The 22,290-nt window shown below is 54.4% G+C and overlaps 1 protein-coding gene across 2 annotated transcripts in view; it reads right to left on the bottom strand.

Moving 5' to 3' along the window:
* Positions 1–22,290, bottom strand: part of KLHL29 (kelch like family member 29) — a 232,672-nt gene that overhangs the window by 5,700 nt on the left and 204,682 nt on the right. Inside the window, exons 5-10 of one of the 2 annotated variants that reach the window (XM_008065332.2) lie at positions 18,640–18,778; positions 9,330–9,532; positions 8,018–8,277; positions 5,878–6,076; positions 5,560–5,742; positions 5,230–5,410 (exon numbers count right to left, since the gene is read on the bottom strand). In XM_008065332.2, the coding sequence (XP_008063523.1) occupies positions 5,230–5,410; positions 5,560–5,742; positions 5,878–6,076; positions 8,018–8,277; positions 9,330–9,532; positions 18,640–18,778 (1,165 nt within the window). The remainder of the gene's footprint in view (positions 1–5,229; positions 5,411–5,559; positions 5,743–5,877; positions 6,077–8,017; positions 8,278–9,329; positions 9,533–18,639; positions 18,779–22,290) is intronic. The other variant, XM_021716174.1, reaches the window with a different exon arrangement.

The following is a 22,290-nucleotide window of genomic DNA, read 5'->3' as shown; positions in this document are numbered from 1 at the left end:
AGTCTTAAAGGTTGAATAAGCTACTGGCTAGATGAATGGGGAGCAGGAGTGGGTGGGCCACAGGAAAGCTTTGCAGGTGAAGGGCATGGCAAAGGTGGCATTTTGGAGACTTTAGAGTACAGAGAGTCTCTGACTTATGATGGTTCCACTTACAATTTTTTGACTTTATGATGGTGGGGAACTGTCACTATTTCAACATAATGTATAGTATTCAATACATCACATGTGAGATTTGGTACTTTATTATAAAATAGGCTTTGTGCGAGATGATTTTGTCCAGCAGTAGGCTATTGTTGAGCACGTTCAAGGCAGGCTAGGCTGAGCTTTGCTGTTTCCCAGGTTAAGTGTATTCAATACGTTTCCAATTTACAATATTTTCAACTTACGATGGCTGGGGGTAGGGGTATTTAGAAAGGTCCTGGGAGCCAAGCTGAGGGATTTGGGTTTTAGTCCTGCTGGTTTTAAGCAGGGAAATAGCATGATCAAATTTGGACCCTAGAGAGATCAGTGTGTCTGTAGGCTGGAGAACACTGGTGTGAGGAGGTTGGAAGCAGAAAGACTAGTTAGTTAGATTATCTGTTACAGGAAGCTTAGTGGGAAGCAACGATGGCTTCTCAGGACCAAGGAATGATAAGAAGATGAGGATATGAGGACAGAGGAGCGGGGAGTGGATATGCTGTGCTCATTAACAGGATGCTGGAGCCAGGGAGCTAGAGCTGCTGAGGATGGTGTGGATACTGTTGGTGGCCAGAGAACTAGGCTTGGGGGAGGAGGGTGATTTTAGTTTCATTCAGAGGGATTTTGAAGTATTTGTGGGCAGCAGACTGGGGCTGTGCAGTGGGATATAGATGAAGTATTCAGCTCTGGGATCGCAGCATAAAGATGGACACCGAAGCTCAGGAGTGCACTGGGGACAGTGTGCAGTGAGCCCGGGGCTGAAGACAAACTGTAGGGACATGTGGCCCTTAAGAGGAGAGCTGAGAGAAGCCCTCAGGGGCAGTTGGTGGCTGTGCCACAGAAGACAAAGGGCCTCCAGGGTGGAGGACATGAAGAGAGGCCAAGGAGTATCCAACAGGCCACTGGTGCTCTTGTGGTCAAGGGCGCTTTAACAGGAATGGGAGATGCAAAAGTATTGGTGATGGTGGTTGGTGTCTATACAGCAGGCATAGACTTCTCTCGGAAGAAACTTAGCTGTGAGGCAGAGAAGGAAGTATCCAGAAAGGAATCTGGAACTTAGGGGTTTTGTCAGTGGAATGCTGCTAAATGTTCAACAACCAGTTCTTCAGGGTAAAAGTCCTGGTTTGTAACATTTGTTGATTTCTGGGATATAAAACTTCCCGCCTGGCTGATTTCAAGCTACCAACAGGCTGTTGCTGAACATGGAGTTGGAAAGAGGTGTGCTGTGGTGCCATTATCTGGAATCACCTCTGTATGTAGGTACAAGAGGTATATATTACCTCAAGAGTCAAGACAATAGTAAAATTTAGTGAAATTAGGAAGTGATGAGTTTTGAATATGGATTACCTTTGTTTTTTTAAATATATTTAATCGTATGTGTATATACTTTAATTTTTAATATATAGCTATGGTTGACAATTAGCTTGCAGAGTTTCTGAAATTTTTAATTTTTTTTTTTTTTTTTTGATTTGGGGTCTCACTCTGTCACCCAGGCTGGAGTGCAGTGGCATGATCAGAGCTCACCAAAGTCTCGAACTCCTGGGCTCAAGTGATCCTCCTGCCTCAGCCTCCCAAGTAGCTAGGATTACAGGTGCATACCACCATACCCAGCTAATTTTTTTATAGAGACAAGGTGTCACTATATTGCCTAGGCTGGTCTCAGACTCCTAGGCTCAAGCAATCCTCCCACCCAACCTCCTGAAGAGCTGGGATTACAGGCATAAGACACCACACTTGGTCAACAGTTCTTGCATTGCATTTTCTCTGTGAAGCAGAAGTCAGTCAGAGTTGGTGAAAGCAGTGGGGGAGTCTATGGGGTCAGAGCTTTGAGAAGAGAGGTAAAGATGAGAAAGACCTACTCTTGAGAGTGGGGGAAACTGCTGACACAGGAAACCCAAAACAATTGCCTTGTAGCACAAGGGACCCCGTAGAGGATGGAGGTCTTCAGGGTGTCGTCGGGGTTGATGTGTAGTGAGATGGGGTTCCTCCATCAGCATTCAGACCCCAGGGCTGGGTGTGGAGAAGGCAGAGTTGGGTTGAATAGATCTGCTGGGTGTGTAGTGCAGGATGAAGCAGCAAAGCAAGAGGATGGAGAAGTGATGGAACACATATTCCAGACAAGACAGGGGAAAGAGGGCAGCAGAAAGCAGCTGCAGGGAAGAGTGACTTGGGGTTCAGCAGTCTGGCTAGGGGACTGGTATCTCTGAAGTCTTCCTTCATGGGGCAGGTGGATCTCAGTCCTCAGCATTTCTGTCATATTCCTTAGGGGATGCTCTTTTCTAACACCAGGTGGCCCAGCTCTTACTCTGGACTGCCCAGCAGGTGACACAGCTACTCACCATGTTGTTCATCATCCCATGTGTGCCTGAACCTAGAGCTGGGCTGCACCTTTCCTGAGGAGCACACCTTTCTTCCTTAGCCTGGAAGGGTTCCCAGCAAGGGCTATGTGACGTCCAGTTCTATGCTTAGATTTGAGAAGAGGCTGGAGCATCTTGAAGGGCAGCAGCAGGGCTGATTCAATTAAGCCCCAGACCAGTGATATGTGGCTTATCTGCAGTGGAGTAAGTGTCTTTTTGGACAGTGTCAGAAGTTCAGATATCTGTTTTTTAAGCCAATATGGCAGAGAGCCAAAGAGCTCCTGTGGAAGGAGCTGGGAGACGGTGGAAGATTATGTGGCTGTTAGTCCTCAGTCTTTCAGTATGATGGCACATTGCACCAAATGCGAATTTCCTGAGAGCTTGTTATTCCAGGTGGCTGATTGCCAAGCCACCAGCCCTCCCGTCAGCTCAATCTGTCAGCTTCCTGCTTGAGAAGGATATGCTAATGACATGCAAATGACCCTGCCAAGTGAGGCACTCTGCTATCATTTATCCAGTAACCACAGCCACTGCAATATATTGCTATTAAATATTAGGCCCAGTTATGTATATAATGATATAATACAGGTTTGTCTATTGCGCTGTTGTTTCAATCTATAATTATATAATCTTGCTCTATTCCTGTCATACCATAATGTAATATAATTACAATGTACCCTATATCTCGTTCATTATCAACATAATAGCCATTTGTACCGTTAGTGCTTCCTGGGGAACAAAGCATCCTCATGTCTGTCCCCATTACCCTGACCTTCCTGTCACCCTGAATTCTCATCATTGCCACCGTGTGGCACAGAAATGAGGCTCAAGCTTTGCTCCTCCGCAAACAGTGGGCATCTCTCGCTGTGCACCCTCCACCCTACTTGCACGCACACTACTCAGGGATCTTCAAGCTAGTATCCTGTCCCTACAGGGACAGATCCTGGTGGGTTGAGGAAGGGCTCAGGGACCCATGGGTCACCTGGTAGTCCTGGACTGTTCCTCCATCTGCTGGTGTTCCCAGAGTGGCCTTGCTTATGCTGTGTCCGCACTGGCATTTCACAGCCAGAAGGAAGGCTTAGCCCTCCAGGAAAGGCCAACACAGGCCACCCCTGAGCCTTGGAGAACTACCCCAGGACCCCGGAGGAGCGGCGCTTGTCTCTGCCTCTTAGTTGGTGCATCTGAGGCTTGAACAAATCGCTGTATTTATCAACAAGTATAAGTTTGCAAAATGAGTAATCAGCGTCTTAGGAGATTAAAAATAGCTGACAAAAGCGAGACAGGATGACAAATCTAGCTCAGTTTACTCCTACATAGAAAATGTCTCCTTTTTCATGTGTTTATTATTGGATGACAAATGATTGGAAACTGGTGCTTCCAGAATGCTTGGGGCATGCACAGCAGGGCAGTAGGTCACAATGAAGGCCACCAGCACCGGGGCTGACCCAGCCCCAGGGACAGCATTCATGTCCTCATGATCACACGGGGATTCCCCATGATCGCCAGATCAATATGACAATTAAACGTTGTAACTGAGCCATCTCTGGGCTCCACTTGGGGGAGTTAAAAGCCCACAATGAACATTCAGAGCCTGTCTCACTCTGAAACCATCCTTGCTGTAACATTTGTCAAGTGTCCAATTAGCCACCAAGGGGGAAAAAAAAATACAAATTGAGGGGTATGTGTGGCTTCATAGGCAAAGAGATGTCACACGGGAAGATGAGCTTTCTAGCGGCAGCCGATGATGGACAGGATGGTGGACTCGGGTGCAGGAAGGGCGTGGGAAGAAGGGCATGGGAAGAAAGGCCTCCTGGGTTGGACTTTGGGGCCAGGTCAGCCTAATTGGTCACCCCCTGGGGCACTAGCTTTTCCAAAAGTGGGACTAAGCCTCCTGTTCTGCTGACTCAAGAAGTTTCTGGACCTCTTTCCCTAGGTGTCTGTCCTCTGTAAGAACAGTCTCCCGGGCTCAAAGGAAAAAGACTGAGTATTCCCACCCAGAAAGCACTTCCTTCAGCCCCTGTATCTCATGCCTGTATCTGGCCCTGCACGGTCTCGGGAGGAAGCCAGCCTAGGACTCCCAGCAGAGGGTGGACTAACACACATGGTTCTTGGACCCTGTGGCTTATTTTTTTTCTTCTGGAGAATTCTAGAGGGTTGTCCAGACTATCCCCCTAAGTTCTTGGTTTGCGTGCAGCGACCCTTCCCTGCATTATGAACAGATTTCCTGACGTATGGATGGAGGGAGGAAGGGAACATCCTGGTGTTTAACCCCCTGCTTGGCAGGGACATGGAGGCACTGCCACCAGCAGGGCCCATATTTTGGCCACTGGTTCCAGGTTTGCCCTAAATCCCAGCAAGTCTCTGGGCTGGTATGCACAGTCCAGTATGTTCCCTGACTGCCTGGTTAGTGTAGTTGTGCTCATCCTGTGTCTTCTGCAACTGGATGTTGGGCCTCCAGCTTGTCTGACACCTATGTGGGATGTCAGGGCAGGACTGCTCCATCTCAAGGACTGGGGAAGTCTGTAGCATCCTCATCCTGTCTGCTCCTAACTCACACCCTATGGTCCCCTCTCACTACTGCCTCATGAATGGTCCAGTCTCTGGTCTATGCCATTGGTTGGAGAGGCGTAGTGATGTGATTTTAGCTCTTGGTGAGCCTAAGAGGATACCCCCGTTGTGACTGTGGCCTCATTACCTCTCCACGTGGTCCACGTTGCCTGCCACACCGAGTCCCCCGAGGGTGTAAATCTTCCCATCATAGACAAGGCTGTTGTGCCGACAGCGGGGGACCGTCATTCTGGAGACGAGGTTCCAGTTATCAAGCAGAGACATGTAGCACCAGACATCAGCCAGCGTCACCCCTGATTCCATCCCACCTGGAGGCAGCATGGGGAGGTACAGAGAGCAGGCAGGGGGTGAGGAGTGGTCCGAGGTTGGCCACGGTCTTCCTCAGCCCTGGCATGTGGGGAGCAGTCCCCTTGGGAAGCCCGTACCCAGTCCCCACCCCAGCCCTGAGGGGCCTCACCTGAGAGGTAGATGTTGTCCCCGGCACTCACTACACTGAAGAACTCGCGGTCATAGAAAGGCAGCGAGGCCAAGGGGTACCACTTGTTGTTCTGCGGGTTCCAGCAGGTGACGGCCACCAGTGAGCGCTGGGTCATCCCCACCATCTGACGGCCCCCAACCAAAACGATGACCTCGGCCACACCTGTGGGGACACGGATGGGCACCCTTCGGACACACCCCAACACTGTCAGCATCTGCGCCTGGCGCCTCTCTGGGGGACCACCCAGAGTCAGGCTGACCCCAAGGCACTGCATCTGGGGAGCTTGGCCCTCGCTACCTGCAGAGAGGCGGGGCCGGGTTCGGGGCGTCTGCATCTCCTGGCGGGCGTGGGGCAGCATGTGGTAGCGTTTCGCCTCGTTGACCAGGTCCCGACAGGCTTCCGACGACTTGATCAGCTCCTCGTTGTCGACCACATTGAGCAGGTAGCTGGGGTGGATGAAGGGGAGGCGGACAACCGCTAGGAGCTCCGGAGCATACTGCGGGGCAGAGGAGACACGAGCTGCTGAGACTAGAGGAGGAGCCGCCCCCCGGGTGCAGTCTTGAGAGGGAAAGAAGAGGGGAACCTGGGGGACCCCTGTTCATCCCTGCAGCATCTTATTCCTGCGCTCCACCCAGGCTGTGCCTCCTGCTGCGGGCGCACCAGGCTGCTGGGGGCCTGAAATGAGGAGGGTATAAGCCTCAGAGAGCTGTGGGGACCTGGGTACTGCAGGCAGGGCCCAGAAAGGCTTCAAGGAGATGGCGGTTGTTGAGATTCCAAGTCCCTACTGTGGAGGCCTGCATTTTCCCGGCACCGACAACTCCTTCAGTGGTGTCCTGGGGCCTCGGACTGGCCCCGGCCCCTCCCACTGGGAAGGATTCCCCAGGCTGACTCTCCCCTCCCCTCCTCTCCTGTTGGATCGTTATTCCTCAGGTGCTTCATCCAGTGAATCGCTGGCCACCCTGTGGGCCGGGCATCAAGCTCCTTATGGGACCTAGTCTCTGACCTCAAGGTACACACAGTTTAATGGTGGACGGGGGAGGGTTCTTACCTACAAGGCATGGGGGGGCAGGAGGGGAGCTCTAGTTTGGGGCTGTGGTGGGCGCAGGAGAAAGAGGCTTCACAGAGGGCATGGCATTCGAGCTGTGTAGGCAAGGATCAGCAGGTTTCAGGCAGGCACAAAGTGGAAAGGAGGGTGGACGTTCAAAGCCTGCACAGAGGCATCAAGAGTGGAAGAGAGTGGTGTGCTTGGGGAATGACATGGGATTTCTTCTTATTGGAGGTGACAAGGAGAAATGAAAGTGAAGAGGTGAGCAGAGGACAGGGCCCATGCTCAGCAAGAACCGTGCTGCTTCTGGGCTGTGATGATGAGGGAACTGACGAGGAGTTTGAACTGAGGAATCAGGTGATCCACTTTGCTCTTTAGAAAGACCAATCAGGTTGGAGGGTAGAAATGGATTTGAAGGGAGCAAGACAAGACAGGGACCACTTAGGAGATGAGGCAATTGCCATGATCCTGTGAGATGAGGGAGGTCTGAATGAGGGGCAGAGGAAACCCGTCCACCTTCAGGGAGAGTGAGGAGGCAGGAATGAGCCCTGTGAGGCCAAATGGAGGTGGGAGATGTGGGAGGAACCCAGGTTTCTGTCTCGGGTATCAGACAGGGCTGAAATATGGAACACAGGAGGAAGTGTAGTCTGGGCTTGATGAACTAGATGGATGTGGGGGACCTTCTTCTGGAAAGGTCCAGTGAGCGATCATGGAGAGAGGTCTGGTGCTCGGGAGAAAGTTCTGGTGTTTGGGAAGCATGGTGAATTGTGGCCATCACTGTTACTGGCTGCCCCAACTAACTTCTTTCCTTTGAAAAGAAATCTTGTCCCCATCCCCCAACACCTGATCAATCCAAGGATCCCTTTCTCCTGGGCTCAGTGGCTGAGTCCAGGGTGGGGAGCCATCTCTGTATCCTCTGTTCATCCAATACTGTCCCCTCCGAGGGCCTCATGCTCCCTCCCATCACGTGGATTTCATCTCCAGCGTGGATTCCTATTGGTCCATCAGGTGCTCTCCATTCCCTTAACAACCGAGCACGGACAGCTCCCCTGCTGGGTCTGTGCTCCCAGGAACCCCAGAGCACCCTGACTCAGGCACCCACTTCTCCTTGCAGGGCCCTGGTACCGCCCACCCCAGGCTCTGTGGTCTATTGAGTCTTGGCCTCCCTGTGGCTTGGGTCTCCTGTAGGGTGAAATGTCAGCCCTCAGGAATCCTCTAATGACTGACCTCTCATTGCTATGCCCTCCCTTCATCGCTCTGCTGCTGCCCTGGCCGGCGGCGGGGGGTGGGGGGGGTAGGACCAGCCTCCTTCAGCTTCCTTCATCCTTGCTGCAGACCCCATCACCTCAGGGTGCCCCCAAACCCCATGGGAAGGAGCGGGACGGGTCCTACCTGTGCACGTGACGCAGGGTCCTTCTTGATCCACTTGATGACTGTCTCGTACACCAGCTCCTCGGCCTTGGTGTTGAGGCTGTCGTTGGAGACATAGGCGATGAAGTCATCCTTGGAGATGCTGAGGATCTCCTCCTGGGCTGCCACCTCGGGGAAGATCTGCAGTGCGAAGGCCTTGGCCATGTGGTAGAGCTCGCTGCATTGCATGGCCTCGGCCATGGCCAGCACCCCCAGGCAGTTGCTGGCCGTCAGCTGCTTCTCTGGGGGCAAGAGTGCAGGACCACTGACCCAAGGGCCTTGGGCGTGGTCACTACCTGTTCTTGTCACTGTCACACTGGATCCCTCTCTGAGCCCATGACCTGGGGACCCTGCCTCCAGCATCCAGAGTCCCCAGAAGTCTACTTCCTGTGTCCCTGGAGCCTTTGACCCTCCTCCTGAGTTTCCCTCTTCCCCATCTCATGCTGCCTCCCAGGGCCTCCACCTGCTCCCGCAGGCCCTGACAGAAGGATCGAGACTGGGAGGTATGGAGTGTGAGTGCTGGGCTCAGAGTTGGGCCTGAGCTGGGGGCAGGAGTCACACAATAAAGATCATGGATCACACTGAGGCTTAGGCATCTTCCATAATCAGGACAGGCATGCTTGAGGTCACAGACCCTCCTGGAGTGACCCAGCTCTTAATAAGTTACAGGGAAAGCAAGGCTGTGGCTGCTCTGTTCCAGGTTCAGAGAGCTGATGTGAGGCAAGGGCATGGGCTCTCCCCACAAGCAGATCATCCTCATGGCTCCCATGGCCCCATTGGCTCTCACAAGGCCTGGTGGGTACAAGGAAGTGGCACAGAGTGCTCTTCAGTCCATGCCAATGAAAGAAGGCCTTTGCATGCTGTTATCCACATTATCATCTCTCTTTTTTTTTGTAGAGTGGCATGATCATGGTTTACCGCAGCCTCGACCTCCTGGGCTCAGGTGATCCTTCCACCTCAGTCTCCCGAGTAGCTGGGACTACAGGCCCACAGCACCATGCCTAGCTAACTTAAAACATTTTTTTTATAGAGATGAGGGATGAGGTCTCACTGTATAATCCAGGCTGATCTTGATCTCCTCGGCTCAAGTGACCCTCCTGCTGTGGCCTCCCAAAGTGCTGTGATTACAGGCACCTGGCCCCAAACCATCATCTTAAAAGAGCTTTGTGAAACCCAGCCGTGTCTGAGAGTGTGCTGGGTGTGCACACAGCCCTCCCCCTCGGCCCCTGGTATTTAGAGTTCCTCACACACCTCCTCTACTCCCCCCAAGGGATACATGTGCCCCCGGGCTCACCAAGAAAGGACACACAGACTTTGCAGAAGGTGTGGAACTGGAACTTGCTGGCCGCCTCCAGCAGGGTCTTGGCATTGGCCGAGTCGATGACCAGGGAGCCTGTGTAGACGAACTCCAACAGCAACTCCAGGACGTCTGCCTGCAGGTTTGACAGGACGAGCTCCAGCTTTTCCCGGCCGCCCTGGCTGCCATCTTGCACCGACCTAGGCACAGAGACCAGTGTGTCCTCATCTGCCACCCCTGCCGCCATGGCGCCGCTTCCTCACAGGGCTAGATCTCCCTGTACACCTTGGTCATGCCCTTCGTTTTAGGACTCAGAGAACACAGCAATGGCACACCTGACCCTAATGGCCTGACACGGGGTCTGAAAGAGAAGAGTCTGACCAGAGACGCCCCAAAGACAGAAAACCTTGCTTATCACTACTCGGCATGTCCATGCAAAAAAAGATGCAAATCAAAAAGCATGAACTATGGATGGGACGAGGACCAGGACTGGCCTCAAAGGGAAACAATACGGTTCTACCCCTGCCGGCCCTGGCGTCTGCACCAAACCAGACCAACGCAGCCTGGTCCTGACCTGCCTACCTCGGGTGGCAGGCTCTCCAATGTGACCGAGGCTTGGGAGGCTCCCAGGTGGCTGTGATCCCAGCCACTCCTGAGACGTCCTCTGATCGCCCAAAGACTCAGGGCCCCAAGCTGCCCGAGAACCCCCTCCATCCCCATCTCTCCCCCAAAGCATATTGTTTCCTTTTAGGCATGGAAAGGAAGCCCTTCATGACACTGCTTTGAAACTGAGGACAAGACGAGAGAGACGGACAGAATGGTCAGAGCTGGGAGGAGGGGGGAGGGGAACAACCAAGGACTTCCGCCACAGACAGCCAGCAGCCATGACCTGGGACCTGGCCCGGGGCGGGGCCCTCCTGCCACATGGAACACGGGGTCAGAGGTCAGAGTGGCCTGCGTGTAGAGTGTGCATCGGGCTTGGGAACTGGGGGGAGCAGGGGAGGGACACAAATATATAAATATGTTTATATCTGGTGTCTACAGAAATACAAAACCATTGCAAAGGTTCCTAGGGCCTGGCAGCCTCCCCTACAGCTGGACCTGGAAGGAAACAGATAAAATGAAGCAAGAATAACACCAAAATACAGAAGTGACGCCAGGAGGAAGAACACCCGGAGCATTAGGAGGCAGGAGGCAGGCTCCTCAGAGGCCGTCGGCCTGGCCGCCCCGTCTGGGCCGCTCTGACCAGTCCTGCTTCCCGCACTGAGCCTGGTCCTGCCTGCCTGGGGCTGGGCTCGGCCACGTGGCTGGGAAACAACCTCTGCAGTCCACGTGCTCCCTTCCGACTGGCCCCTTGGGTGCACCTGCGACTGGCAGTGGGGCTGTAGAGGTGTCCGGCAGGCGAGCAGCCCGGCCGCAGAGAGAGAGGCCAGCTGCCTGTGGGTAGGTGGGTGGGGAGAGCGCTGGGGAGGGAGCTGGGGGCGCTGGGCACCCCGGCTCTGCCACCTAAAGGCCAGCCTTAGCCTCCCAGGCCCTCAGCCTCCTCTTCTGCAAAACAAGAGGGTTGAACCAGATGAGGTCTAAGGCCCCATGGAGATGTTATGTGACAGAGGCTGGAAACTGTCCTTCCCACGAGACTTCTCTAAGTCATAGTACCTGGAATTCCACCATTAGAGCAATGTTCTCTCAGGTTAGACATCAGCCTCTCAGGGCTTTAAAAACACACAAAAGACTGGGCAGAGCAAGTTATGCTGTGATTCTGCTTCCTCCTGGGGGTGCCATGCTGGGCCTTCACAGAACAGCTCATCTGACCAGGGGCCCTAAGGGGCCTTCTGCCTCCAGCCCTGGGCAAGCCTAGGAGGCTCCAGGGACAAGAGGACCTTCACAGAGGCCCCACCAAACCCACACATGCACACTGACTCCTATGGTGACTGATTACATCTTGTCTTCTGTCGTCAGGATGGATTCCGTGCTTGGGTGTCTTTGTTAAGTATAAAAATAGTTCATTATGTGAACTTGACCCCACAGCAATCCTAAACACACTAGGCCTCAGAGGTCATCTGGTCAACCTCGTACCCCCGAGTTTTTGCTGCCTCTGCCTTCAGTCCTACGGGCTGCTGTCCAGCCTTTCCTCACGCTCTTCATGCTCTGTAGAGGTCACACTGGGCCACAGTCAGGGCTGATTGGGCCAAAGTAGGGCTGCTCGCCTTCTCCCAAGGCCCCCAGTCACTGCGGCCTCCACCTCGGCCAGCCCACCTGTCTACCCATGAGTCCTCAGGCAGAGGAACTCAAAGCCAGTGAAGGACTGAGGCCGGAGGGGTTTCAGGATGCTCAAGCACGCACACGCGCGCGCGCGCACACACACACACACACACACACACACACTCCGAAATGCATGTGGCACTGAGAACCATGGACCACTCAGTAGGAAGGGGTGCTGGGCAGATGGACAGTCACGGCATCAGGTGATGGGATGTGCATGGCTGCACCAAGAAGCTCTGCCTGCCTTGAACAGAGTCTGAACCAGGGAGAGGGACAAGGCAGTGCCTGTACTAGGGGAGCACAGATGCTGTGGAGCATCACAGATGCTGTCTAGGTTGGGGAGGACCCCTGGCCACAGGATGCTTGGCTGGGGCTCTGCTCCTCCCGGCCCCTTGTGGGGGCTGCCCATGGGTGGAGGGGGCCATGGGGCAAATGGCCTGCAGAGAATGGCTGGAGGCTCCTGGATGGCCGGTTCACTTGGCCACAGAGGGACACTTGGGAACATGACAGAGGCTCTGTTGACAGCTGAGGTCAAGATCTGGAGGTGGCAAAGCCCAAGAAAACAAGACTTTGGGCATCTCACTGATGCAGGTTTACTGTCCACACAAGTGTTCGTGCGTGGCCCAGAGAGCAGCGAGGGAGGCTGGTCATCCCAGGCAACCAGACTGTCTTAGGACTGGGTCTCAGTGCTCCTTGGGTCCCTTCCATCCCAGCAGAGGTCCCCTGGGAGACACCTAACGGGTGGCCCTGGTCACTGATGGAGAGCTGCGTCCTCCACAGGGGACCATATGTCTCTATCCTGAGCGAGTTCTTGTCCCGTTCCACTTGGTCCCGGGGGAGTGACTTGGGGTGCTTCTGGCCCATCAGGGTCATGACACAGCCTCGGAAAGATGTGTGCAGGGCAGGGACAGGCAGCGATGATCTTGTCCATGAACCTGACACCTGAGGGGCATGAATGTGGAGTGAAGGGCAGGTTGGTGCCAGAAGACTAGAACTTCCTGGAGTCACTTACTTCCAAGAGGGGGTGACCCAGCCCCCGCTCAGTGGGGTTGTGTCAGGAATGGCTAGTCCCATCTGTTAGCATTGTGAAATCCCACCGTTAGCAAGGGACTCACCCAGGATGAGAACCACCCTCTCCAGACTTTGGGATGGAGTCTCACATCCACCCTCATGCGCCTCCGTGATCAGGTGTTTTCATTCTGCAAGTTGGAAACGGGCACCGTCTGGAATGATGGGAGGGAACTGTGGGTAGTGGTGGGTGAGGGGCATGTCTGGTACCCTGCTTTGCTCAGGAGAGAGGCCCCTGCCCTTCTGATGTGACTCCCACCCCGTCCCATGCTTGGAAGCCTGAATGTGTCATCAGCTGCAGGGCACACACATAGCATGCACGAGTCTCTCTGGGTCCCAGGGACTTCCGTGGCTCAGGCTGGCCTGGGCCCACCCTTCGTGACTTGGTGATGGGTCTGACTCATGCCATTCTGCCAGCATCCAAGATAAGATGCTGTTACACCGCTTCCAAGCCACACCTGTCCTTTATTCTAGAGAAAGGTGGCAAATGTGCCACCCACAAATGCCCAGTTGCTTGGGGAAGGAGGAAAGGGTGGTGTGGCCTGGTTGGTGCAGTAAGGTGTGCCAGGGTCCTGACATCCAGGCTCTGTGTCACCCAGTCAGACAGACCCTTTTGCTGACATCTGCTCTAGCTTCCCCATCATGGCTGGAGGGGGAGTGAGAAGCCCAGCTAGACGTGGGCTTTGTGAAAATCAGCTTGGAAAAATCCGCTAATTTCTCCATCCATTTTCATTCCATATGAAGAGAATAGAGTCTAGACCAGGGAGAGTGGCTCACGCCTGTAATCCCAGCAATCTGGGAGGCCAAGGTGTGAGGATTGCTTGAGCTCAGAAGTCCAATACTTGCCTGGGCAACATAGTGAGACCTTATTTCTAAAAATAAAAATGAAAAAATAAAAAATAAGCTGGGCATGGTGGCATACGCCTGTAGTCCCAGCTACTTGGGAAGTTGAGGTGGAAGGATTACCTATGATTGTGCTACTGCACTCCAGCCTGGGCAAGAATGAGATCCTGACTCAGAAAAAAATGAAATAAGGAATCCAAATGTGGTGGAGTGTCCAGTAGACTTTGTGAGATGAGGCTTTGACTGAGGGCCGAATGTCAGGTTCAGGTGTCTGTCCCCTCTGGTGAGATGAGGGAACAGCACTTCTCTGTGGTTGGGCATTTTCTTGCACATGCAGACCAGGGAGCACATTTGGAAGTGATGTCAGGGGACGGGGATGGGGAACGCTGCCTCTTCTGTCTCTAGAGAATGGTCTCCTGTCCTCTCCGATGGGGAGACTGACCTGGCCAGTGAGAGGGAGTAGCTGGCATTATAGCCCGTGTCCTCTGTGGTGCCTGGTCCTCCCTGACCGGTCCTTGGCCTCCAGAGGTAAGTGAAGGCACTTCTCCACGGCCATAAAAGAACATCCAGGGCAGCCTATACCTGCTCACTGGGCCTGAGAAGCAACTCTGGACTTGGGACACCACCACCCAGGACCCTCCAAGCCCAGCTGCACGTGAGGGGAGGTTGTTTGGCAGCCCTGCTCTTTTTGTTGTCCTGGGACACGCCCAGCTCCATTTCCTGCAGGGTTTCCATCCCTGGTTGTCTCAGGGGCTCAGATGGGGTAACAAAGGGATGGAAGGCCAGTCTGGCATTATTACACGGGTCTCATTCTGAGTGCCCCGATGGACTGCCTGTGCTCGCCTCTAAAGACCTCGTCAGCCTCTAGTCCCCACCTCAGGACCCAGCCCCTCATGAGTCTGGGGTGAGCCTCTAGGACTCAGCTACCTGTCTTGGGTGGGGGGCGGGGGGATTACATACTTCTTGGGCAGCGGAAGACTGCACCTCTTGGGTCAGTTTTTATGTGTTTCTAACATCCAGGCATGCACACATATACACACACCTGCACACACACACACACAGAGAGTCTGCATTCCTTTTCCTGGCATCGCTGTCCACACCATCAGCTCTGGGATTTCACTTTCCCTCCTCATAGACTTTGCCCACAGATAAAAACGACATGACTGTTCTTCTCTGGGTGAGCAAATGTGTGCTAAGAGCAGGAACTTTGGAGTCAGACTTCAATTTGAAGCCCAGATCTATGGGCTACTTAAACTTCTCTGGGTCTCAATCTCTTCACCTGTAAAATGGGGGTACTAATAGTACTTGCTTCTGGGGGTGACATCTCTACATGTCTCCTCGTGGGCTGGGTCATACCCTTGTCAGAGGAAGAAGACAAGGGAAGGCTTTGGAGTCCTATTGAAGGTGTGAATGCAGTGCGGAGAGATCCCACACACCACAGGGTCAGCCTGCAGAGCTGCCCGGACAGCTGGCCCTGGGCAGGGCTATGCCCCAACCTGCCTTCCTAGCCATGGGCTGGCGGGCAGCAGAGCCCAAGGGGACTCAGTCACTGGTGGGGAGAGGATGCTGAGACCCAGCTCTCCTGCTTGTAGTCATCTTTAAGAAACCCAGATCTGCCGAGGCAAGTGGATTGCCTGAGCCCAGGTGTTTTAGACCAACATGGGCAACTTGGCGAGATCTGTCTCTACAATAAACAAGAAATTAGCCGGGTGTGGTAGCATGCACCTGTCGTTCCAGCTACTTGGAAGGCTGAGGTGGAAGGATTGCCGGAGCCCAGCATGTCAGTGCTGGGGTGGCTGTGAGTGTGTCACTGTACTCCAGCCTGGGCGACAGAATGAGACTCCAACTCAAAATAAAAAAAAAGAAAGAAACCCAGATCTGACTGTGACACCCTCAGTCTCACCCTCGTGCCTGGCCCTGTGACCACACCGAGTTACTTGTGGGGCCTCATACTCCCGGCCGCCCCACCATCTCACACCTGCCCGTTCTTACTTGCCTGCTGGCCAGTGCCCATCCCCCATTCAAAACCCACGTCCGCTGCCACCGCTTCCAGGGAGCTGCCCTCGAACGCTCCTCCCTTGCGACATGAGTCCCTAGGTCCATGAGCCTGAGTCCCCATCTCCGTGCTCCTCCTGCTGTGCCTCCAGTCTTGCTTACAGTCTCCCCTCATCAGATTGTGGGCTCAGTCAGGGCTTTGGCCCCAAGAGGGGCTCCTGCAGGTTTGCTGAGTAAAGAGGGAGTGAATGACTTGGCCGCCAAACATCCCCACTGGACTCAGGGCTGGCAGGCGCTGTCCTCGCCGAGCTCAGGTGCTGGGTCACTGTCCTTGCTGGAGCTGGAGCAGTGAATGTGTCACTCGCCCCCAGGTTGGAGGTGGGAGGGAGTCCAGCCTGAGGCCCCGGGCCTGGGGGTACTGGAACAACAGAGGGGGGGTCACCTGCCCCTGAGAGGGCTCACCCAGGGCAGGTCAGTGCCAGCCCCCATCATGTCCCACAGATGGCCTCTCCTCCCTCCCCTTAAAAGAGTGCAGCTGTCTGAAACAGAGACCCTTGCTCGGGATCAGAGTGCAGGGCCACGTCTCTCCGATGGGCCAATCTGGTGGCTGCACTTTGTCTCCAGGGTCACAGATGTGCGGGGGACTGAAATGACATGATGATAACATCAGTTGCTCTCCGACCACCAAGAATATGAAATTCTTGATGATTTTATATAACCAGAAAGGAAACCATCTTCCTGTAAAGATTCTGCTTTTCTCCCTGAGAAGGTATTTGTTTGCAGTTAATCAACACAAATGGCCCTGTGTGCCCCGGGGTCAGAATGAGGGAAGCAGAATTGAAAATGGCTGCACACTTACATTGTGACTTTCAGCTGCAGGGGGCCCTGGGGCCTCCTTTTTCCTGTGTGACTCTCCCGCACACTGAGGTCCCTCCCCAATTCTCAGCCCTCTCAGCATTCAGGTCCCTCCATCTGGCTGCCTAACAGGCCTCCCGACTTGGGGACATGGGTGTCCTTCCGGCTGTTAGAGTTCGACCAGTCAAACACACAACTGGTCACCCTTCCCCAGCTGTCCCTGACACGGCTCTGTGGATCTGCGCTCCTCCCAGTGGCCTCTGATACCTGTGACACCTTGCCTCTTGTGTCCTGGTGCTTGCACTTGGGATGCCTCCCCAGGCTGGTCCTGCCCATCCTATGACCATCACCCTAGGGTGTTGGAGCTGGAAGGAGACCTGGACATCACTGGAACCTCTTGGCTTACAGATGAGAAAACTTGAGGTCTGAGAGAGAACACGACTAGCTAGAGATCCCAGGACAAGCAGCAGAGTCAGGTTCCCTTCTGGTTCCCAGGGGGGGCCCTCTCTCCTCCAGTGATTCCCTGGAGCACCATCCTTTGTGGTTAGGACCACTAAGGCACTTCCTACAGTTCTGCCACCTTTGGACAGGCATCCCCTCCCACTGCTCCAGACATCCACTGCCTCAGGCCAGGCCCAGGTCATAACGTGGGGTCAGGGTCTGCCCATCAGCTCTCCTATCTTTAGGAAAGGCACCTATCCCAGCTGCCTGCCATGCACCTCGCCCCACACCTCTGCCTGGAATGCTCTTCCTCCCTCTCCTCTGCTTGCCCAAGAAGCTTTCACTATTGTGTGCAAGAGTTTGGCTCTAAATGTGAGGTCTCTGAAGGCGGCCCAGGCTTCCCTGCCTGGCCAGGTTCTAGCTGGGGGGCTGGGTCACTGCTCTGTACCAACCTGCCCCCTGCTGCACTCTCCAGCTGATCTGGAGCAGGGCCCAAGGCCCTAGCATTTTCATCCACCGCCCAGCAGCTGGATGCTGGTCCCTGCTGGTCCTAGAATTTGCTGAGAGTGGCCGCACAGAGACCTCCCTGGCCTGCTGAAGCCTCTGGACACGCCCCATTCGCCCCAGACTGCATGCCCCTAACACCTGCGCTCGGACAGAGAGAGCCCAAGCTCCAGGGGAAGGAGACTTGAGCTGTCCATGAGACGGGACGTCACCAAGAGCGTCCCCTTTCTGTGCAGCTGAGGGCCCGCAGGGCCGGGCAGGGCTCGCCCGCCGGGCAGCTCGGCCCTATGTGAAAGGACACAACGGATTGCAGAGGAGATGCCAGCCAGTGAGCCATCCTGAAACAAAGCACAGTCACTCCGGGGTTAGTGGGCAAGTCCAAACACAGCATTGGAAGCAAGCGGAGGTCCTGTCCTCCCACTCTGAGCACAGTCCCGGCTCAGCATCCGCCCCGGAGAGGCTGCAAGGCAAAATGAGCAGCGGCGTTAATCTGCTGAGGGGTGAGAGAAACGTGAGCGTTACCCTGGGCTGGCCCCTCGCTGCTCTCCCTCACTAAGGAGCTGGAAGGTGGCCCCTGACTTCTTTGCAAGGGTACAAAGCAGACAAATTTAAAAATCAATGTAACGGAAAGAAAAAAAAAAGATGCTCGTGCACCATTAAGACCCATTCAGGTAGAAAGAGCGGGGGCAGAGGGCACAAGGGAGGGAGCAGAGGCTCAGAGAGACCGTGTTTAGGACACACCTGGTCTGTGCTCAGAGAACGCCAGTGAAGACTCAGTGTGCGAGGACCAGACATGCAGCGTCGCTGGCTGAGGCTTTGGCTACATTTGGCTACAAGTCTCTTCTCCCCAGTTCAGACTGGGGAAAAGTGGCCCCTGGGGCGCCTGCCTCGTGCTCCTCAGCAGGGGATGGTCTGGTCGATGTGCTTTCCTGGCATTAAGTTCACCATCGACAGCAGTGACGATGGCACTGGGGACCCCGCTCTGGCCCAGTGGGGGCAGTGTGCCGTGAGCCCTTAAAATGGAGCCTACAGTCCGCCTATTCTCAGGGAGGGCTTGTGAGCCACCGAGAACGTGGGGTCCTGGGGGCAGGGCACAGGTGTTGTCTACTGCTGGCAAAGGCCCCTGGTGGCCAGCAAAGCTGTGGAGGGGGGGGCCTGGGGGCAGTGGCTGCTCTGAGGCTGTGTGTGAGAGGGCTCTGGGGTGGGGGGAGGAGAGATGGCTACTGGCTCTGTGACAGGGAGTCACGCTTCAGGAACCTGCAAGAGAGGGGGGGAGAAAAGCGACACAAAAGCGTCCTACAAAGGAACAGACCCGACCACAGCTGGAAGGAAGGCAAACCTTTGAATCAGGTCCTTGAAATACAAGCTGCAGGAAGCTAGAACATTTTGGTGGACTTCAAACTCTCTGCCTTCAACAACAATTTTCAGGTCTGTAAACGCTTTCGCTCTGCGCTGCTGGTTCAATTCCTTCAACATTTCTGCAGAACAGAGAAGACAGACAGGGCCAGGTTCCCATTAAGAGTTTTTTTTTTTTTTAATTAAAAAAATTTTTCTTTTCAAGAAGTAGAGAAATAGGAAATACTTGATACTGTTTCTTGGCAAGACTGGCTCAACACTGACAGTCAAAGAAGTCACAAACATAATGCGTAAACAAGCAGCCACTGGGATGGGCTACGTAACCAAAGAACAATTTCAAAAAAAAAAAAGAAAGAAAGAAAGAAAGAAAGAAAAGAAAAGAAAAAGAAAAAGAAATTTAAAAAAAAGAAAAAAGAAAATAAAAAAACCCAAATATGATTAACAACAACAAAAAAATCAAACCCAGAAACCGAAAGGTCGGGGGAGAGATTCCCATACTGACAATTGGAAACATAGAGAATACATTATCACAGACAACTCAAAACTGTCATAGAACTACGGAGGGAGTTCTCCAAATGCCAATGGGTGCCGATGGGTTGGGTACCAAGTAAAGCATGGCATTGTGATGTGAGATGGGCTGGATATGGTTCAAAGGAATCAAAACCACAAAACCTGCAAGAACAGCGTCCCTTACATTAGACACTCACAGCCATAGCGTGGGAGGAGACCCTGAGGGAGGAGGGGCCACCGTGCGGGGGTGGGGTGGGAGGGTGGGGCCTGGCAAGCGCTGACTTCTGTTCCACACTTGCAGAGACTTTTCGGGAAGCAAGCAAGCAGGGGACAGGGACTCTCTGCAGCTCCTCCCTCTTCCTGGGCCAGCCCCTCAGGACTCCCACCCTTGTCTGGGGTGCAACATCGGGCAGAGCCTTGTGGGCAGCCCAGCAGGTCCCAGGTAGCAGCCTCTGGGGCCTTCCCATCGTGGCGTGCACCTACCTTTGCCTGGTGTCTTGGCCACCTAGGGCTGGCACAGACAGTGCCCAGGCCCGTGAGTTCCAGACCTGGGGGCATCAGAAGCTTCTCCCAGACCCACCCCAAGAATTAGAAGGGAGAAGGAGGGAAGAGCCTGCCAGCCATGCTGTTTAGTTTATTAGTCTATTTATATTCTTTCACTGGCAAAAGTTAGGGCCTTCAGGTGACCCCTGCTTCCCCAGCCTTGCCTCCTCTGCCTGCCTCAGGGAGCCCCTAGACAAAGCCTGCTGGTAGTTGCATGCCAGAGGCCCAGAGCCTTGGGCCAGAATGATCTAGCCTGCCATCAGGCAGGGCTCTTTCCCTTGGCAGGTGTATGGGAAAGGCTGGTCTGCAGAACTGAGTTCCACCCTCCAGTCCCCACCCCCCACCCCTCCAGGTCTATGCTGATCTTCTAGAATGACCCTTCAGCAAGCTCCGTTCCAGCCTGACCAGCCATCTCTGCTGCCTCCTTAGACTCCTCCCTTGACCCAGCCCTGCCTCTGACACTTCCACGTCCGTGGACAAGCCCCTGAGCCTCTCTGAACTTGTCTCTACATCTACAAAATGGGGGTTGAGGTTCCTGCTTCGACTCCCGGAGTGTGGTGAAGTCGGGTGATCAAGAGGCGCTCAGGGATGAGAAAGGCCTTGGGGCCTCGATGGTCTTGCGGGTCCTGCTTGGTGAGGACACACTGGGCTCAGCTGAGGACCAAGGAAGATGGTGCAAGGGGTTTCTGGAGAACATGCTGCACGCTGGGACTAAAGTGGGGGCCACAGGCAATGCTGAATCGCTGACCCCACTAGCCCTCCATCAGGCTGATTCTGGAGCCCCAGCAGTGTCTACAGGGGTGTGTGTTGTGGGGGGAGGGGGGAGACTCTGGCTGGGGCTCTGGGAAGCCTCCACAGGGGGTGAGCTTGGACCTGGGACAAGTGAGTACTCCGGACAGAGATCAGCAGGGCACAGAGGGAGGGCTCAGGGGGCATGTGGGGTGGATGCAGATGAACAAACAGGTTGGAGGGCAGCAGGGAACTTAACCAGGGTAGCAGGGGGGGCAGATCTCAAGAGCTTTGCTGTGGGAGCTCCCGATTAATCCTGGGGACACCGGACAGCCACAGGGGATTCTGTCCAGGGAGTGGCAAGGCCAGATTTGGGTTTCAGGTGAATCCACCCAGAGGCAGGCCAGGGAGTGGCCTGGGAGGCCAGATGGGAGGCAGGAAAACATTATGTGGAGTGTTTAGCCTTGAAGCCAGACCTGAATCCAAACTCTGCTTCCTATCAGCTGTGTGACCTTGGGAAAGGGAACCAACATCCCTAGAGCCGCAGTTTCCTCATCTGTGGAAGGCTAAATGAGACGGCACATGTCAAGCAGTTAACCACGTGCCTGGCACACAGGACACCCTTGACTGGTGGAAGACTTGAGTTGTTGATGAAGATGGTCCTTCCACAATCCAAGTGAGAGGTGAGGAAGGTCTAAACTGTACAGTGACAGAAGTGGGGCTCAGAGCTGGAAGGAAGGGAGGGGTGGGGGAGGTGTGAGAACCACTTCCAGGTGTCTGGATGGATGGTGGCGATGAGTTAAGTTTTGGGGTGGACCTGCAGGATGCCTGGGGGTGGGAGACAGGAGGCGGATAGAGGCCTAGGCTGGAGACAAGCAGAGGGCTCAAGCACAAGCAGACTGCCTGGGAATGAAGGAGATGGCTCCGGAGAGCTGCAGGGTCAGGCTGGATAAGGCTAAGCTGTTATGCACACATCTCCAGAAAGAGCCACCAACTGGATGAATTCCCAGCCCTCGAGCCAGGTAGATGATGTCACCTTTTGGAGTGAAGCGGGCGAGGGTGGGGAGAGAATTCTGGGCTGGGATTCCAGAGACCTGGAATCTGGCTCTTGTTCCAGCTTTGCCACTAATTGACTGTGTGACCCTGGGCAAGCGGCCCCAGCTTTCTGGAGCTCAATTCCCTCAAACACAAAGGGGCAGGGACACCTGTTCCATTGCCTCCTGGTTGTCACGCCACAGTGAGTGACAGATGTGGCCCTGCATGCCTGCTGAAGTTAATCAGTGCTTAGGGGCCAGGAAAGCACAGCAGCACAGGAAAGGCCGACTCCTTCTGGGCCCAAAACATTCTGATTGTTTTTGAAGGTTTTCCCTTCAAATCAAGGTCTATCCCTGACTCCCTCTGCAGCCCCGGCCCCGGCAGCGATGCCCTGCTGCTCTAGGAATTCTGGGGCTCCTGGAGGTACAGCTGTCACCATCCTAAAGGGAGGAGCTTTCTGCTGTCTCTGACCCTCGCTTGGTGGGAATCTGGATTTAATAGTTGGAGAAGATTATTCACTTTCAGAAGAATTTTTCAATTTATGAAAGTGCTCACCAGGGGATTCCTTTTCACAGCAGGCCCCAAGTGCATTCAAAGTATTGATCAGCTGGTATATGCCTGCGGCTGGCGGTTGCCTGCCCGGCCAGGGAGAGTATGCATTTCAGGTTTGTCTGAGGGGAGGAGACCCAGAATCCATGGGAGGAAGCCAGGACCTGCTGGACCCCCCTGGCACAAGTTGGTCTCCCCGCCCCATGTCTTGGCAAAGGACAACCCCTTCATCTCTGAGACGCTTCTGAGCGAGGTACATGGGGGTACT

Source organism: Carlito syrichta, unplaced genomic scaffold (genome assembly GCF_000164805.1).
Source record: "Carlito syrichta isolate Samal-C Ts95f unplaced genomic scaffold, Tarsius_syrichta-2.0.1 Scaffold308235, whole genome shotgun sequence".
NCBI classification, from domain to species: Eukaryota; Metazoa; Chordata; class Mammalia; order Primates; family Tarsiidae; genus Carlito; species Carlito syrichta.
The sequence above is the reverse complement of the archived record's forward strand: the minus strand, read 5'-3'. Positions and strand labels throughout refer to the sequence as shown.